The sequence below is a fragment of the Anomaloglossus baeobatrachus genome, chromosome 1, assembly GCF_048569485.1.
Source record: "Anomaloglossus baeobatrachus isolate aAnoBae1 chromosome 1, aAnoBae1.hap1, whole genome shotgun sequence".
Taxonomy (NCBI): Eukaryota; Metazoa; Chordata; class Amphibia; order Anura; family Aromobatidae; genus Anomaloglossus; species Anomaloglossus baeobatrachus.
In genome coordinates this window covers 98,298,545-98,311,625 of record NC_134353.1, presented here as the reverse complement: position 1 = coordinate 98,311,625, position 13,081 = coordinate 98,298,545, and the positions used below count along the sequence as shown (strand labels likewise).

At 48.2% G+C, this 13,081-nt stretch overlaps 1 protein-coding gene across 2 annotated transcripts in view; it reads left to right on the top strand.

Annotated features, from left to right (window-relative positions):
- LGI2 (leucine rich repeat LGI family member 2) overlaps nt 1-13,081 on the top strand; it is a 98,636-nt gene that overhangs the window by 52,662 nt on the left and 32,893 nt on the right. For both annotated transcript variants that reach the window (XM_075346939.1, XM_075346938.1), the window contains one exon: nt 4,915-5,084. In XM_075346939.1, the coding sequence (XP_075203054.1) occupies nt 4,915-5,084 (170 nt within the window). The remainder of the gene's footprint in view (nt 1-4,914; nt 5,085-13,081) is intronic.

Here is a 13,081-nt window from a genome sequence, read left to right as displayed (position 1 = left end):
GTTGCTGTGCTCCTCCGATATTGCAGAGGCAAAGCCCAGTTCAGACTGGTGGAGTGACCATGTCACTAGCCTCAAATTTCAATCTCCAGGAAGAATCCTTTAGTGCAATTGCACATATGTCGGTTGTGAGGTCCAGATATATAACTAGAGCTGAGGAGCTGAGCTCACTCCATGCGTGGAAGATGCATAGATGGTATGTGCCTCAAATAGCAGTGACCGGAGCTTGAGCCAATCGCTGCTGTTTACCATTTAGATGCTGCAATCTCTGACAATAGCATTTAGGTATAATTATCGCCAGAGCATGCAATGTAATCACCTGGTATAAATGTGTTATCATGGCAACCAGGACCTGATGAAGGCATGTCTGCCATCTTGCTACTCTTGTAAATCTTAGCTGCCTTAACTCCAGACACTGACTCGAAAGCCCAGCATGATAGTTCTTTGAGACATTATAGCTTTGTAGTCAGCGGGAGCCAAGTTGTCACGGGTGACAGACAGCCCTGTGATGTCCACCAATAAAAGGTCACTGCATTTGGCTGCAAAAATCCTCCCTGACTTTCTATTATTCCTGCTGTTAGTATTCAGTGTACTACGTATCTCCTCTGCTGGGTTTTCATACTTTTTCCTTTAAGGCTGGTTTCACATTTGCGTTATTTTGATGGAAACAGAATCCAGCACAGATGCAGTACAGTTCATTTATTTACAGAGGAAGCGCGACACCATGCGGTTATGTGCTTCATACTCAACCGCATGTGTCCACATGGTGTCGCGCTTCCTCTGTAAATATATGAACTGTACTGCATTTGTACTGGATTCTGTTTCCATCAAAACGACGCAAATGTGAAACCGGCCTAATGCGGGCGTCACACGATACAATCTATCATGCGATCGCACGAGCGATCGTACCCGCCCCCGTCTTTTGTGCGTCACGGGCAATTAGTTGCCCGTGGCACACAAAGTCGTTACACCCCCGTCAAACGCACTTACCTGCTGAGCGACGTCGCTGTGGGCAGCGAACATCCACTTCCTGAAGGGGGTGGGACGTTCGGCGTCACAGTGACGTCACACAGTGGCCGGCCAATATAAGCGAAGGGGCAGAGATGAGCGGGACATAAACATCCCGCCCACCTCCTTCCTTCCGCATAGCCAGCGGGACACAGGTAAGCTGTGTTCATAGTTCCCGGGGTGTCACATGGAGCGATGTGTGCTACCCCGGGTACAATGAATAAATGGCGCAGAGAAGAAGAAACGACTTTTTGAAAATGAACGACGTGTCATCGAGCAACTATAAGGTGAGTATTTTTGGTCGTTCACCGTCGCTCGTAGCTGTCACATGCTACGATATATCAAATGATGTCGGATGTGCGTCACTTACGACGTGACCCCGCCAACATATCGCACGATATATCGTCTCGTGTGATGCCCGCATAAGACCCCTCTTTCCTTCAGCTGCTGACCATCTGTATTTCCCCTTAGGTTTAAATACTCTCATATTCCCTTTTTGTGCTGGTGATATTCAGTTCTTTCAAAAGCTCTGGATGCAAGCAGGCAGCTTGCACTCATCTGTAGGATCGTTGCTGCTCTTTGCTGAACTTCTTCCTGAGACATATAGAGATAAGTTCATCATACTTTTTCCCCGTGTGTGTCCTCCTTGTGTGATCTTTAATGTTTAGTGGGGTTGATGAAGAGCTCATCCCACCTGTTCCCTATTTAGGGTCCAGCACTAGAGTCATTCTAGGGTCAGGTATCTGGCTCGGCGCATATCTTCCCCATTCCTAGACACAGGGTTTCCTTCCCTTTCACCGTTCGCTTGGTACTTCCCCATACCTAGTGTGACACTAGTACTCAAATCACTGGTTGATCTTTTATAACATGTCATGCCAATTATGGAGTTGAGATGTCAGTAACCTCATTTCTAGTGACGTCGCTGTGGCCGGCGAACCGCCTCCTTTCTAAAGGGACGGTTTGTTCGGCGTCACAGCGGCGTGACTAAATGGCCGCCCAATAGAAGCGGAGGGTCGGAGATGAGCGGGTCGAACATCTTGCCCACCTCCTTCCTTTCTCATTGCGGGCGGCCGCAGGTACGGTGATGTTCCTCGTTCCTGCGGTGTCACACATAGCGATGTGTGCTGCCGCAGGAACGACGAACAACCTGCGTCCTGCAACAGCAACGATAATCGGGATAGGAACGACGTGTCAACGATCAACGATTAGGTGAGCAATTTTGATCGTTAACGGTCGTTCCTGCTTTTCACACGCAACAATGTCACTAACGAGGGCGGATGTGCGTCACGAATTCCGTGATCCCAACGACATCTTGTTAGCGATGTCGTTGCGTGTAAAGCGGCCTTAAGGCACAAGGATCCGTTGCATTGTTTAGCGCATTTTTCAGTCCCTTTAGGTGTCTTCAGCATGGGATCAGAATTTTTTTGTTTTCCAACAAAAGTCAATGTAAAGAGTCACACGTAAGGTGACCTCTCCATTCGTGGCACTGTACAACGGGCTACATTCTCATGATAGATCCCGATCCACCCACTAGGACAAGCACCTATCTGACACTTATGGCAATAACCCTTTAGATACCTTGCATATTTTCTATAATGGAGGTTATATTTCTCTATAGAAAGAAATGTTTGGTTTCTAATGAAACAAAGAAACTAATTAATGTGATAAATTCTCTTAAGATGAAAGGAAATCAGCGCATTGTCAACTCAGCCTTCTTCTCACATGTGATACATTCAATAGATGCTATTGTCCTATACATCAAATGTTATGCAGGATGTGCAGCAGCTGCTCTCAGGTTCCTTGATGTGGGTCATTTATGTTGGAACCAGAAGCCTAAGTAGACAGGCAAAGGGTAGACAGATGAGTGGTGTGAGTAAATCATGTGTTTGCAAAATATATGGTAGTTTAGTTTTTGTGCTTAATGCATTTATTACCAGCGATGAGCTAAATTAACACATGAAATGAGAATTTTATGGACCCTATGGACAATCCCGTACGGTACTGGCTCAGAAATGACGTGGTGGGTTGTACTTCAATAAATGAAAAATGTACTCAATACCTTATACTGTCTTATCTAAGCAAATTTTTAAAAACTGTCCACTGTCTCTTATCCTGTACACTGCAGTCCCCCTGCCTTCTGCTTGCTAAAGCCACTACAGGAAGTGAAAAATTTGTCAACCACAAGGAGGAGGCAGAGGACCTCAGGTGAAGAATAAATCTCCTGAGTCACACCGCTTTAGGTTATTTTCACACTGCAATAACTATGTATATTTCCTGTATTGTTATGGCAAAGCTTCCAGCACATGGTTTACAGATCCTTAGGCACTATTAACCACCATATTCCAGAGTTAGTTGTACATGCGTTGCATTGCTGAATGCTACAGGTGTGCATTAAAATACATCCACTGGTGTTTCTTTTGTAGTATTGGCTTCTTCCTGGAAGAGTGGCCCTTCAACCCATGTTGATATACTACTTGTTTCACTGTGGATAATGACACAATCTTACCAGCTTCCACTAGCATCCTCACAAGGTCTATTGATTTTTTTCTTGGGTTGATATGCACATGTCTGACCAAAGCACGTTCATCTCTGGTACACCGAACCCATCCCTTCCTGAGCGGTATGATGGCTGGACATTCCCATCTTGCTTGTACTTGTATATTATTGTTTGTTCAGATGAACAAGGCACTTTCAGGTGTCTGGAAATTATACCCAAGGATGAACCAGACTTGTGCAAGTCCACAATTCTCTTCCTGAGATCTTGGCTGATTTCTTTTGATTTTCCCATGATGCTACACAAAGACGCAGTGTGTTTCAGGTGTGCAGTAAATACATCCATAGGTGTGTCTCTAATTAACGCGATGTTGCAAATAAACCTATCAGAAGCTTCCAAAGACATGACATCATCATATGGGCTGTCCCATATTGTTTAAAGGCATAGTACTCTAAAGCGGGCTTTACACACAACGACATCGCAAACATGATGTCGTTGGGGTCACGGAATTCATGACGCACATCCGGCCTCGTTAGCGACGTCGTTGCATGTGAAACGTGCGAACAACCATTAACGATCAAATTTACTCACCTAATCATTAATCGTTGACATGTCGTTCTAATCCCAATTATTGTTGCTTTTGCAGGACGCAAGTTGTTCGTCGTTTATGCGGCAGCACACATTGCTATGTGTGACAGCGCAGGAACGAGGAACATCATCGTACCTGCGGTCGCCCGCAATGAGGAAGGAAGGAGGTGGGCGGGATGTTCCGCCCACTCATCTCCGCCCCTCCGCTTCTATTGGGCGGCCGCTTAGTGACGCCGCTGTGACGCCGAACGAACCACCGCCTTAAAGGAGAGATTGTTCAGCGGCCACAGCGACGTCTGTGAAGAGGTAATTGCGTGTGACGCTGCCGTAGCGATATTTTTCGCTGCGGCAGAGATCACCCCGTGACGCGCCACCGACGTGGGCGGGTGCTATCGCCCGCGACATTGCTAGCGATGTCGCAGCGTGTAAAGCCCGCTTAAGTGTATATACATTTTTAACTTTGCAGAAAGTTATAAAAATGCCATAAAACATTCTCTCTGTCTCATTATTCTGGTAAATAATTTTGGTTCCTAATTTACCGAAACAGGAAAGGTTTATTCTGACTTCATGATAGATAGTGAGACAAACATGCATATATGTATTTTTAGATAGTGTATGTAAACTTCTTGTTTCAACTTTAAATAGGGGTTTCTTTAATTTTGATTCTCTAAACTTAGGATAGGCAAACAATATAAGATTGGTGATGGTCGGTGAGTGGTTGTATATCTTGAAGTAACTATTGTATAAAAAAAAAACCTCCAAAAAATGTATGGAACTCGTTGCATTCTACAGTATAACATTTTTGCGTCCATATCTTTGTGTTGTAGGGACTTACGAGGCAATAGGTTCGAGTGTGACTGTAAAGCTAAGTGGCTCTTTTCATGGCTGAAGATGACAAACTCCACCGTGTCGGACGTGCATTGTACTGGGCCATCTGAGTACCAAGGGAAGAAGCTGAATGAAATAACGAGCTTCGATACTGACTGCATAACAACTGGTATGTTCTCACCTTAATGAGGTTATTAGAATGATAAATGTAGGTCGTGAAATCCAGAGATAATTTGCATTTTTCTGTTATGTGGTGATTTTCTGCAGACACAATGCCTTTTCCCATCCATAATATGCAATCATTTTATTTAGTACGGAAGTTAAAATGTCAACTCCATTAAGGTTTTCCAATTGGTGCTGATCTGGATTCTTATCCATAAGGGGCAGTATTTATAGTAAATATTTGTACAGTACATTATAAATATTTGTCTTGGTGAAAATATTTATATGTTTTATTTATTTTACTTTTTTATAGCACTATTATATTTCACAGCACTTTTACATATATTATCATGGCTCTCTACTTCACCTCTATCTACCATGTGAAGATACAACTTTAAGGTCATTGTGATGCTCACCGCAGGAGATGGTAAAGCGGCGAGCAGGAGTGGACCCACTAGACCACAGGGGAACCTCAGGCTTACCTTTAGTGGGAGGGGCTTGACCAAGAGCCCACCGCGAGTCAGACGCCAGGTACCACTCACAAAGCAGTGACCGGGACTGTGGCACATGACTCCTTGGACAGGAACGTACATGGAGACAAGTGGACACAGTCACGAGTGCAGCAAGGACCTCTGGGATAGCTGATGCTGGAGACATAGCTGGGGTGGACAGACACCGGGAGACAGGAAATGGCACAGAGGACAAGGGGACCTGACAACTAGCTGGCTAGGGCACAGAACCACTAACTAACTGAACACGTTGATCAGGCACCTGCCCTAGTGGGAGAGTGCTTTAAAGGGAATCTGTCACCAGGTTTTTTACTCCTCCATCTGAGAGCAGCATAATATAGAGACAGAAACCCTGATTCCAGTGATATGTCACTTACTGAGCTTTTTGCTGTCATTTTGATAAAATCAATGTTTTCTCTGCTGCAGAACTAGTATAGCACCCGGGAATATGGTGCCCTGGGCCCTATTTGTAATGGGGTTATTTACCGGGGAGATTATGATAATGTTCACTTGTGACTCCACTTGCGGTGTTGCGGCTAAGTGTAGGGAGCCACCGCTGCAGAATGTCTCTACTGGAGCTGATGGTATTGGCAGCTAGTATCGTATAGTCCCTCCACAAGTAGGGTTTTGCCCTAGTGGGTGTTTGGTGCAGTGAGTGTTGGAAAAAGGTAGCCCACACAGATATTCAGTGCAGCTGGTTTACTCACTTTCTGCAGAAGATGTTAACTGGTTGAACGAGGCCGACTGGTTTCGCCTCCAGGTCCCCTTTGTCCCAGTGCCAGTCTGGTTCTCTGGTACCTTCTTCCCCTGCACCTGTCTCTGGTAACTGGGTCCCCGTGGTATAGAACAACTGGGGGTCCCCGTTCTGTGGTTTGTCCAGTTCTGTCCACCTGACTGTAGCGTAAACCCTGTGGGGTTGGAGTCTCTGGACCTGTCCCTGGCTCTAACCCTTTGCTACTGAGTCTTCGGATTCATTAGGGTCAGCAAGATGGTCCCCTTGCTGTGCAGGTGTTAACAGGTCGGCTTGAAGCTCTTTCCTGTCGTAGGGTCCTGTACCTCGTCGGTGCGTATTTCCGGGAGTATTCCACCGGCAACTACTTCTCCTGGGTACCAGGTCACCATTAACCCGAGTCAGGATGTCACTTTGGTTCCAGCTTCACACTTCTGCGGTCTGACACTTTAGGCAGTCACTTCAGTCTCCTGTCTTCCCGACTACTCTCCACAGTCTGCCCCTTCCACCTGGTCAACTAGTGGACTGGATTGGCTCCACCTCTAGGCGGCCATCCATTGGTCCCACCCTAGCTTGGTATCATTGTATGGGGGATTGTTGGGGAAAACTGGGATTACCTGGCTTCTTAGTGGTACCGGCACTGGGGTCTGGGTCCCTAAGGGGGTAGACCACGCATCCTTGTGGGGATGCATAACCTAGTATCATCCTGATGGTCTTAGGGGCACTACACTAGCAGTTATACAGAGCTAATGAACATGCTGGACTACCTGGCAGCAGGCCGAGTAGTCCTCTGATGATAATCTACTTCTGATTAAACAGTGATTTTATCAAAACTACACTGAGCAGCCGAGTAAGTGAAACATCACTGGAATCAGGATCTCTGCCCCTACGTTATGCAGCTCTCAGATTAGGTGGCAAAAACCTGGTGACAGATTCCCTTTAAGTACCCAGTGCTTCTCAGCGATAAGCTAAGAGGCACCTCCAGGAAATGGCGTTCTGGCACTTTAAGGGAAGGACAGCGATACGCACGCATGTCCTAGGAACACTCCTTGAGGACCTGTACCGCATGCACAAGTCCCAGGAGAGGGAAGCAGAAAGTATCCATGTGGAGGAGTGCGGGGTAGAGTGGTGAGAGCTGGCCGCAGCGGTGAGTAAGCTCGCTTTCCTGTGGTGAGGGGAGCTGTGGGATGCCAGCGCTACACTCACATTCACTTACAATGGCTATGCACCATTGCGAAGTATCACATGTAACACCAATCACTTCTATCATCCAACACTCCTATTATCAAGTCAATCAAAGTACATTACCACTAGAGATGAGCGAACCGGTCGCGGTTCGGCTCGAGGTTGGTTCGCCGAACGGACCTCCCGTTCGAGTTCGGTTCGTCGAACGTTCGACGAACCGAACTCGAACTGCATAGGAAACAATGGCAGGCAATCACAAACACAGAAAAACACCTAGAAAACACCCTCAAAGGTGTCCAAAAGGTCACAAACAACTCACAACACATGGGAAAGTGACAAGGACATATACTCATGCGAAAACAAAAGAGCTGGACAAGGAAAAAGAGGAGGACACACAGATATATGAGTATATGCAAGGAAACATCGATTCCATTAATGTGCAACTTGAGCCCTGCTCATTCTTGGCTTCCAATCTTGATAAATTGCCTGAGCTCGCCACGTACGTCTTGGGGATCTTGTCGTGTCCTGCAGCCAGCGTTCTCTCGGAACCTGTCTTCAGTGCTGCTGTGGGTCTGCTGGCAGATAAGCACACGTGTCTGTCCACTGACAATGTGGACATGGCTCTCAGAGGACTTTTCTTCCCCTGGGTCAGCCAGGGGACGGGAAAGGCACGCGTATTTTTGAGAGTGCTTCATGCAAAGCATCTTTTTCTTTTTCAAAAGGGAGCTCAACCGATGCCAGTCAAGTGGGGTGTGTGTGGCCCAGTGAGTGGCAACCAGGGAGACTGTGGTTGGAGTCCCCTCGCTGTGTCTCTAAAAGAACCAAGATGAACAAGTCATGGCTCTCAGAGGACTTTTCTTCCCCTGGGTCAGCCAGGGGACGGGAAAGGCACGCGTATTTTTGAGAGTGCTTCATGCAAAGCATCTTTTTCTTTTTCAAAAGGGAGCTCAACCGATGCCAGTCAAGTGGGGTGTGTGTGGCCCAGTGAGTGGAAACGAGGGAGACTGTGGTTGGAGTCACCTCGCTGTGTCTCTAAAAGAACCAAGATGAACAAGTCATGGCTCTCAGAGGACTTTTCTTCCCCTGGGTCAGCCAGGGGACGGGAAAGGCACGCGTATTTTTGAGAGTGCTTCATGCAAAGCATCTTTTTCTTTTTCAAAAGGGAGCTCAACCGATGCCAGTCAAGTGGGGTGTGTGTGGCCCAGTGAGTGGAAACGAGGGAGACTGTGGTTGGAGTCCCCTCGCTGTGTCTCTAAAAGAACCAAGATGAACAAGTCATGGCTCTCAGAGGACTTTTCTTCCCCTGGGTCAGCCAGGGGACGGGAAAGGCACGCGTATTTTTGAGAGTGCTTCATGCAAAGCATCTTTTTCTTTTTCAAAAGGGAGCTCAACCGATGCCAGTCAAGTGGGGTGTGTGTGGCCCAGTGAGTGGCAACGAGGGAGACTGTGGTTGGAGTCCCCTCGCTGTGTCTCTAAAAGAACCAAGATGAACAAGTCATGGCTCTCAGAGGACTTTTCTTCCCCTGGGTCAGCCAGGGGACGGGAAAGGCACGCGTATTTTTGAGAGTGCTTCATGCAAAGCATCTTTTTCTTTTTCAAAAGGGAGCTCAACCGATGCCAGTCAAGTGGGGTGTGTGTGGCCCAGTGAGTGGAAACGAGGGAGACTGTGGTTGGAGTCCCCTCGCTGTGTCTCTAAAAGAACCAAGATGAACAAGTCATGGCTCTCAGAGGACTTTTCTTCCCCTGGGTCAGCCAGGGGACGGGAAAGGCACGCGTATTTTTGAGAGTGCTTCATGCAAAGTATCTTTTTCTTTTTCAAAAGGGGGCTCAACCGATGCCAGTCAAGTGGGGTGTGTGTGGCCCAGTTAGTGGCAACGAAGGAGACTGTGGTTGGAGTCCCCTCGCTGTGTTTCTAAAAGACCCAAAATGAACAAATGATGGCTCTCAGAGGACTTTTCTTCCCCTGGGTCAGCCAGGGGACGGGAAAGGCACGCGTATTTTTGAGAGTGCTTCATGCAAAGCATCTTTTTCTTTTTCAAAAGGGAGCTCAACCGATGCCAGTCAAGTGGGGTGTGTGTGGCCCAGTGAGTGGCAACCAGGGAGACTGTGGTTGGAGTCCCCTCGCTGTGTCTCTAAAAGAACCAAGATGAACAAGTCATGGCTCTCAGAGGACTTTTCTTCCCCTGGGTCAGCCAGGGGACGGGAAAGGCACGCGTATTTTTGAGAGTGCTTCATGCAAAGCATCTTTTTCTTTTTCAAAAGGGAGCTCAACCGATGCCAGTCAAGTGGGGTGTGTGTGGCCCAGTGAGTGGCAACCAGGGAGACTGTGGTTGGAGTCCCCTCGCTGTGTCTCTAAAAGAACCAAGATGAACAAGTCATGGCTCTCAGAGGACTTTTCTTCCCCTGGGTCAGCCAGGGGACGGGAAAGGCACGCGTATTTTTGAGAGTGCTTCATGCAAAGCATCTTTTTCTTTTTCAAAAGGGAGCTCAACCGATGCCAGTCAAGTGGGATGTGTGTGGCCCAGTGAGTGGCAACGAAGGAGACTGTGGTTGGAGTCCCCTCGCTGTGTTTCTAAAAGACCCAAAATGAACAAATCATGGCTCTCAGAGGACTTTTCTTCCCCTGGGTCAGCCAGGGGACGGGAAAGGCACGCGTATTTTTGAGAGTGCTTCATGCAAAGCATCTTTTTCTTTTTCAAAAGGGGGCTCAACCGATGCCAGTCAAGTGGGGTGTGTGTGGCCCAGTTAGTGGAAACGAGGGAGACTGTGGTTGGAGTCCCCTCGCTGTGTCTCTAAAAGAACCAAGATGAACAAGTCATGGCTCTCAGAGGACTTTTCTTCCCCTGGGTCAGCCAGGGGACGGGAAAGGCACGCGTATTTTTGAGAGTGCTTCATGCAAAGCATCTTTTTCTTTTTCAAAAGGGGGCTCAACCGATGCCAGTCAAGTGGGGTGTGTGTGGCCCAGTTAGTGGCAACGAAGGAGACTGTGGTTGGAGTCCCCTCGCTGTGTTTCTAAAAGACCCAAAATGAACAAATCATGGCTCTCAGAGGACTTTTCTTCCCCTGGGTCAGCCAGGGGACGGGAAAGGCACGCGTATTTTTGAGAGTGCTTCATGCAAAGCATCTTTTTCTTTTTCAAAAGGGAGCTCAACCGATGCCAGTCAAGTGGGGTGTGTGTGGCCCAGTGAGTGGCAACGAGGGAGACTGTGGTTGGAGTCCCCTCGCTGTGTTTCTAAAAGACCCAAAATGAACAAATCATGGCTCTCAGAGGACTTTTCTTCCCCTGGGTCAGCCAGGGGACGGGAAAGGCACGCGTATTTTTGAGAGTGCTTCATGCAAAGCATCTTTTTCTTTTTCAAAAGGGGGCTCAACCGATGCCAGTCAAGTGGGGTGTGTGTGGCCCAGTTAGTGGAAACGAGGGAGACTGTGGTTGGAGTCCCCTCGCTGTGTCTCTAAAAGAACCAAGATGAACAAGTCATGGCTCTCAGAGGACTTTTCTTCCCCTGGGTCAGCCAGGGGACGGGAAAGGCACGCGTATTTTTGAGAGTGCTTCATGCAAAGCATCTTTTTCTTTTTCAAAAGGGGGCTCAACCGATGCCAGTCAAGTGGGGTGTGTGTGGCCCAGTTAGTGGCAACGAAGGAGACTGTGGTTGGAGTCCCCTCGCTGTGTTTCTAAAAGACCCAAAATGAACAAATCATGGCTCTCAGAGGACTTTTCTTCCCCTGGGTCAGCCAGGGGACGGGAAAGGCACGCGTATTTTTGAGAGTGCTTCATGCAAAGCATCTTTTTCTTTTTCAAAAGGGAGCTCAACCGATGCCAGTCAAGTGGGGTGTGTGTGGCCCAGTGAGTGGCAACCAGGGAGACTGTGGTTGGAGTCCCCTCGCTGTGTCTCTAAAAGAACCAAGATGAACAAGTCATGGCTCTCAGAGGACTTTTCTTCCCCTGGGTCAGCCAGGGGACGGGAAAGGCACGCGTATTTTTGAGAGTGCTTCATGCAAAGCATCTTTTTCTTTTTCAAAAGGGAGCTCAACCGATGCCAGTCAAGTGGGGTGTGTGTGGCCCAGTGAGTGGAAACGAGGGAGACTGTGGTTGGAGTCCCCTCGCTGTGTCTCTAAAAGAACCAAGATGAACAAGTCATGGCTCTCAGAGGACTTTTCTTCCCCTGGGTCAGCCAGGGGACGGGAAAGGCACGCGTATTTTTGAGAGTGCTTCATGCAAAGCATCTTTTTCTTTTTCAAAAGGGAGCTCAACCGATGCCAGTCAAGTGGGGTGTGTGTGGCCCAGTGAGTGGAAACGAGGGAGACTGTGGTTGGAGTCCCCTCGCTGTGTCTCTAAAAGAACCAAGATGAACAAGTCATGGCTCTCAGAGGACTTTTCTTCCCCTGGGTCAGCCAGGGGACGGGAAAGGCACGCGTATTTTTGAGAGTGCTTCATGCAAAGCATCTTTTTCTTTTTCAAAAGGGAGCTCAACCGATGCCAGTCAAGTGGGGTGTGTGTGGCCCAGTGAGTGGCAACCAGGGAGACTGTGGTTGGAGTCCCCTCGCTGTGTCTCTAAAAGAACCAAGATGAACAAGTCATGGCTCTCAGAGGACTTTTCTTCCCCTGGGTCAGCCAGGGGACGGGAAAGGCACGCGTATTTTTGAGAGTGCTTCATGCAAAGCATCTTTTTCTTTTTCAAAAGGGAGCTCAACCGATGCCAGTCAAGTGGGGTGTGTGTGGCCCAGTGAGTGGCAACGAGGGAGACTGTGGTTGGAGTCCCCTCGCTGTGTCTCTAAAAGAACCAAGATGAACAAGTCATGGCTCTCAGAGGACTTTTCTTCCCCTGGGTCAGCAAGGGGACGGGAAAGGCACGCGTATTTTTGAGAGTGCTTCATGCAAAGCATCTTTTTCTTTTTCAAAAGGGAGCTCAACCGATGCCAGTCAAGTGGGGTGTGTGTGGCCCAGTGAGTGGCAACCAGGGAGACTGTGGTTGGAGTCCCCTCGCTGTGTCTCTAAAAGAACCAAGATGAACAAGTCATGGCTCTCAGAGGACTTTTCTTCCCCTGGGTCAGCCAGGGGACGGGAAAGGCACGCGTATTTTTGAGAGTGCTTCATGCAAAGCATCTTTTTCTTTTTCAAAAGGGAGCTCAACCGATGCCAGTCAAGTGGGGTGTGTGTGGCCCAGTGAGTGGAAACGAGGGAGACTGTGGTTGGAGTCCCCTCGCTGTGTCTCTAAAAGAACCAAGATGAACAAGTCATGGCTCTCAGAGGACTTTTCTTCCCCTGGGTCAGCCAGGGGACGGGAAAGGCACGCGTATTTTTGAGAGTGCTTCATGCAAAGCATCTTTTTCTTTTTCAAAAGGGAGCTCAACCGATGCCAGTCAAGTGGGGTGTGTGTGGCCCAGTGAGTGGAAACGAGGGAGACTGTGGTTGGAGTCCCCTCGCTGTGTCTCTAAAAGAACCAAGATGAACAAGTCATGGCTCTCAGAGGACTTTTCTTCCCCTGGGTCAGCCAGGGGACGGGAAAGGCACGCGTATTTTTGAGAGTGCTTCATGCAAAGCATCTTTTTCTTTTTCAAAAGGGAGCTCAACCGATGCCA